This window comes from Myotis davidii, unplaced genomic scaffold (genome assembly GCF_000327345.1).
Source record: "Myotis davidii unplaced genomic scaffold, ASM32734v1 scaffold648, whole genome shotgun sequence".
Classification (NCBI taxonomy): Eukaryota; Metazoa; Chordata; class Mammalia; order Chiroptera; family Vespertilionidae; genus Myotis; species Myotis davidii.
This window is the reverse complement of record NW_006299603.1, coordinates 1,878-6,718: the sequence shown is the minus strand read 5'-3', so window position 1 is coordinate 6,718 and position 4,841 is coordinate 1,878. Positions and strand designations below refer to the sequence as shown.

At 61.8% G+C, this 4,841-nt stretch overlaps 1 protein-coding gene across 1 annotated transcript in view; it reads right to left on the bottom strand.

Moving 5' to 3' along the window:
- The window catches only part of OBSCN (obscurin, cytoskeletal calmodulin and titin-interacting RhoGEF), a gene marked incomplete at its 5' end in the record, with an annotated part of 76,159 nt that overhangs the window by 70,685 nt on the left and 633 nt on the right, over positions 1–4,841 (bottom strand). The window contains 10 exon segments of the mRNA XM_015571524.1: positions 57–323; positions 433–702; positions 933–1,199; positions 1,739–1,843; positions 1,930–2,091; positions 2,269–2,422; positions 2,511–2,623; positions 2,813–3,079; positions 3,374–3,640; positions 4,477–4,746. Of these exon segments, the coding sequence (XP_015427010.1) occupies positions 57–323; positions 433–702; positions 933–1,199; positions 1,739–1,843; positions 1,930–2,091; positions 2,269–2,422; positions 2,511–2,623; positions 2,813–3,079; positions 3,374–3,640; positions 4,477–4,746 (2,142 nt within the window).

The following is a 4,841-nucleotide window of genomic DNA, read 5'->3' as shown; positions in this document are numbered from 1 at the left end:
CTCTGGCACCACCACCCCCGGGCCCCTCCGGGCGGCCCTGCACCCCCGCCGCGCACCTTCCACGGTGACCTGGGCACAGCTCTGGGCACCGCCGGCCTGGCACCGGTAGACGCCGGCGTCGGCGGGCGTGAGCCGCAGCACTCGAAGCTCAGCCATGTGGCCCTCGAGGCGCATTCTGAATTTGTCCGAGGGCGCCAAGGGTGTGTCCTCCTTGTACCACTGCACAGCCTTGGGGGGCGGCTTGAAGTCGCAGGACAGGACCACTGACTGCAGTTCACGGCCCGCCTTAGGCTCCAGCGGCCTTGTAAGCACCACAGGGATGTCTGCGGGGGAGGAGAGAGAGCGCAGCGCTGCGGGTGGGCTGGGCCAGAGGAGCTCAGGGCACTGCCATCCGCTAAGGACCCCTCCTTCGCCCGGGGGCTGAGCGCCCACCTGAGACAACCAGCTGGGCGGTGGTGCGCGACTTGCCGATGGTGAAGTGCACTGGCCCGGTCATGGTGGAGCAGGTGCGCCGCAGCGTCAGCCGGTGCACTGTGCCTTCCTGCTCCATGCCCACATCCTTCCCGGCCTGCAATGGCGTCTTCCCCAGCAGCCACTTGGGCGGCCGAACAGAGGGAATGGAGGTCTCACACTCGAACCAGGCGGGGGCAGGCTCCATCACGGTCACGTCCTGCAGGCCCCGCACGATGGTGATGGATTGCTCTGTGGGCGAGAGGCATCACGTGTCTGCAGGAGGACCGCCCCCATCTGTGTTCCTTCCTGGGAACAAACCTTCCCACCAAACACACGTACTCACATCCTCCCCCTCCTGCCCCGATGCCCCCCAGTCAGGCCCTTCTCAGACCTGGCTGCCTCCAAGTATCAGGGCCAATGATAGAGGCCGCAGTCCATCCCCAGGCACAGAGGACAGCTGCCTACAGCCCTGCCCACACCTTCCACAAAGAACTGGGCAGAGGTCTTCACATCGCCAGCATCGCATGTGTAAGTGTCTTCATCCTCAGGCTGCACATCACTGATGACCAGCTTGCGGTAGAGGCCATCGCTGACCATCTCGTACTTGGGCCCGGTCCGCAGTTCCACGCCACCCTTGAACCACCGCACCTGGGCACTGGCCCGAGACACCTGGCACTCAAGGACCCCGCGATGCTTCTCCATGGCAATCTTGTCCCGCAGGGGGCGCAGAATGGACACTGGCAGCTCTGTGGGTGAGCAGGGAAGAGTCAGGTGGGTGCTCCTAACCAGCCAGGCTAAAGCGGGTGTCACCCTCAGGTCTGACCCCTTCCGTACAATTGACCCTGAAGAAAGTAGGTGCATCCACACCTACCTTCCACCCTTTCCACCTCTTGCCCTGTCCCTCATACCACACCCCGCTTGTCCTCTCCTGTGCATCAACACCCCTGTGTGATCACCTTACCTGTCCACAGACTATCCCTCCCTCCCTCAGGCCTGGTCGCCACCCTCTCCTGTCATCAAGGCCGCCAGGGCCTCACTCTCCAGCACCTGCTGCAGTCCCAGGAGGAAGACCTCACTGTTATCTCCATTTTAAACAAGAACTGCCTCCTCTGACCTCTGCCTTCCTGCAGTGGAGGCAACACCCTCTTTGCCTCCTCCTGGGTTACCCCCGTCCTGTCCTGGGAGGGGCTGGAGCGCCGCAGGCCTGTGTCAGGACAGCTGGCACAGCACCCATCTATGTTCTCACTTGGTGTCCAGCCCACATCCTCCCTTGAGTCCCCCTCACCTCTCACTCGGAGTTGGGCTCGAGATTCTGCATTTTCAGCTACAAATCGGATTTCTCCTGCTTCTTCCACCAGGACCCTCCGGTAGATGAGCGTGTATGTCCTTCCTGGGAACACAGACCACTCAGCACTGGGGGAGGTGCATGGAGGATGGGGAGAGGCCCTCCCACAGCCACTGCCATAACTGTCACACCTTCCTGGCGGATGCGCACGTTGTCACTGGACCGAAGCTTACTGCCCTCCCGGAACCACTGAGCAGACACATCATCATGGGAGACCTCACAGGAGAAAGTGGCGCTCTCCTTCTCCATCACCTCCACGTCCTCCAGGGGTCTCAGGATCTGGATGTTGCGCCCTGGGGCAGTGAGGGAGGCCCTGCCACACTGAAGCACAGAGCTGCCTGCCCCTCCCCCATCCACAGCTTGAGTACCAGAGGGTTGGTACTCAAGAAGGCCAAGCACCTCAATGGGGGACCCAGGGGGTAAGGAGGTCTTGCAGCTGGCCCTGACCTCCCACTCTGCCCAGTACTCACCTTGCACCTTCAGGGATGCCGAGGTCTGAGCCCCATGGGCATCACACACATACACGCCCTGGTCTCCAAAGGCACACTGGTAAATGACGAGAGTCCGGCAGGTGCCCTTGGCTGCCATACCCACTGTCTTGCCAACCTGAAGCTCCACGCCATCCTGTAGGGGTACAAAATCAGGTCAGGTGCTGGGGATGCCCCTCATGGTGAGGAGTAGATGGAGCAGAAGAGTCCAGGGACAGAGGCACCTTCAGCCAGCGCACGTCCACATTGGGGCGTGACAGCTCACACTCCAGCGTCACTTTGTCTTTCTCTGTAGCCACCATGTCCTGCAGTGGACGGCTGAACCTCACAGGCAGCTCTGGGGAGGCAGAAGGAGATGAGAGAGGCAGATGGAGTGGGGGAGGGGGGCTGAGATGGACCAAATCACTCAGCTGGTTCTAGGAATGAATGCCCCCACCCCAGATTCCACACCCCTGTCCCCACCTGCCTCCCCTTCAAGATAGGGACCATGCAGTCTCGAGTGAGTCTCACTCCACCCCCCACGCACCAGTTACCACCAGCCGCGCGGATGTGTGCACGCCCTCAGCCTTGAAGGCGATGAGACCACCATCCTGTGGCTGCAGCTCAGACAGCGTGAGGGTGTGAATGGGGCCTTGAACTGCCAGTTGGCACGTGGGCCCTGGCTGTAGCCGAAGGCCATCACGTGTCCAGCTGCCCTCTACGTTGGCATGGGACAGCTCCACCTCCATGGTGGTGGAGCCCTGCTCTTGCACCTCCACCACCTGCAGGCCCCGCAGGAGCTGGACCTGGCGCACTGCGGAGCAAAGGAGGGAAGGGTATGCCACTGCACCGAGACCCTGGCCCTCCCTCCGTCCTTCCCAGGGGCCTCAGCTCAGCGTGTTGCCCTAGAGGGGGAGGCTCATTCCCACCCACAGGAGGATAATTGCCCTCCCTGGGAGGCCCACTTCATCCCCAGCCATAAGATCCCCTGATAACCTCCCTTCCCAAGGCCAGGTCCCCAGTGGGAAACTCATTCCTCTCCATCCCTTCCCTTCTCCCTTCCCTCTCCTGGGTGCCAGACCCCAGACCTAGCTGCCCTGTAGCTCACTTGTTACTGTGAGCTTGGCCTGTGTCTTGTCATCTGGCGTCTCACAGCCATAGAAGCCACGGTCAGCAAAACCCACACTGCGGAGGACCAAGCGGTGACTTGCGCCCTCTGTGTAGACTGCCACATTCTCGCTTGGGGATATGGCCATAGCATTGCGTGTCCACTTGACATCCGGCCAAGGCCTGGTCAGCTCTACCGCCAGGGTCACTGAACCCCACTCCTCCACTGTCTGTGGCTCCAGCTTCTTCTTGAACAGCACAGGAGCCTCTGGGGTCAGGGAAAGGGCAATCACACAGCCACTGCCACTCAGGAACACGAGGCTCAGAGGGCCCCTGTCCAACCCAGCCCCCAGCCAGTAGAGCAGGGACCCCTACCACATTCTGCCTCCAAGCCAGGCAAGGCTTTAGCAATACTCAGGGCCCAGCTGCGCACCTGCACAGGTATACTTTAATGGGAGGAAATGGAGACTAAGGAGGCCTCTCCTTTCCCAACCCCCTCCCACCTCTGCTCCCCTGCTCTGAACAGCCCTGCCAGGCTCCAGTGCCTGGAGCTCCTACATGTGGTGACCAGTAGCCTCAGGACACGGAGCTGGTGAGACAGGTGGGCTCTGAGCCCCCAGAACAGTAGAATTAGCATCTCCACTCCACTGGAGCCCTGGGAGCCCAAACGTTAACGGAGAGAAACATGCTGAAGTCCCACACTGTACCATGACGTCCCAGGAAAGTGAGTCTGCCCACATTATTCTTACTCAAGACCTGCGATGGCTCCCACTTATCCTCAGGTGAAGGCTGGCTCTCACCGACAATCTGGCTTCATCGAGCAAAATGCATCCTGCCTCTGCTTGCACTGGCTGCCAACCCCACTCCCTCCCATCTCGCCACCTATGGGGCTCGGTGTGGATCCATTCTCAGGCCAGGGGCGCAGTGCAGCAGTTTACTCTTTCAGAGGAGGTGCCCAGCCCTTCCGTCCCACCCCAGTCTTCTCTCTGCAACCAGCAAACCCTGTGTTCCCTGAAATCAGCCAGAGGAGCGGGCACCTGCGAGCAGCACGATGCCAGCCCACCAGGGAGGGGCCCACACTCCCGCCACCCCCCGCCCCCGCACCTCGGACGCGGAGGGCAGCCGAGGATGTGACCCCCTCAGCCTCCGCGGCGATCTGGCCGGCGTCCTCCAGGACCAGGCCAGAGATGGTCAGGCTGTGGCTGGCGCCGCTCTGCGACATGCGAAACTTCTCGCTGGGCTGCAGCTGGGTACCGTCCCGGAACCACAGGACTGCCGCGTCGCTGGGGGTCACCACGCACTGGAAGGTGACCTCCTGGCCCTCCTCCGCGACCATGGCGCTCAGCCCAGACGTGAACTTGACTTCGCGGGGGACTGTGGACAGGAGGTCCGCTTGAGAAGTTGGTAGGAGGAGCGAGGTCCCACTTGCAGACGCCACGGAAGAGCACCTTCTCCCCGAGCCGCGGGGA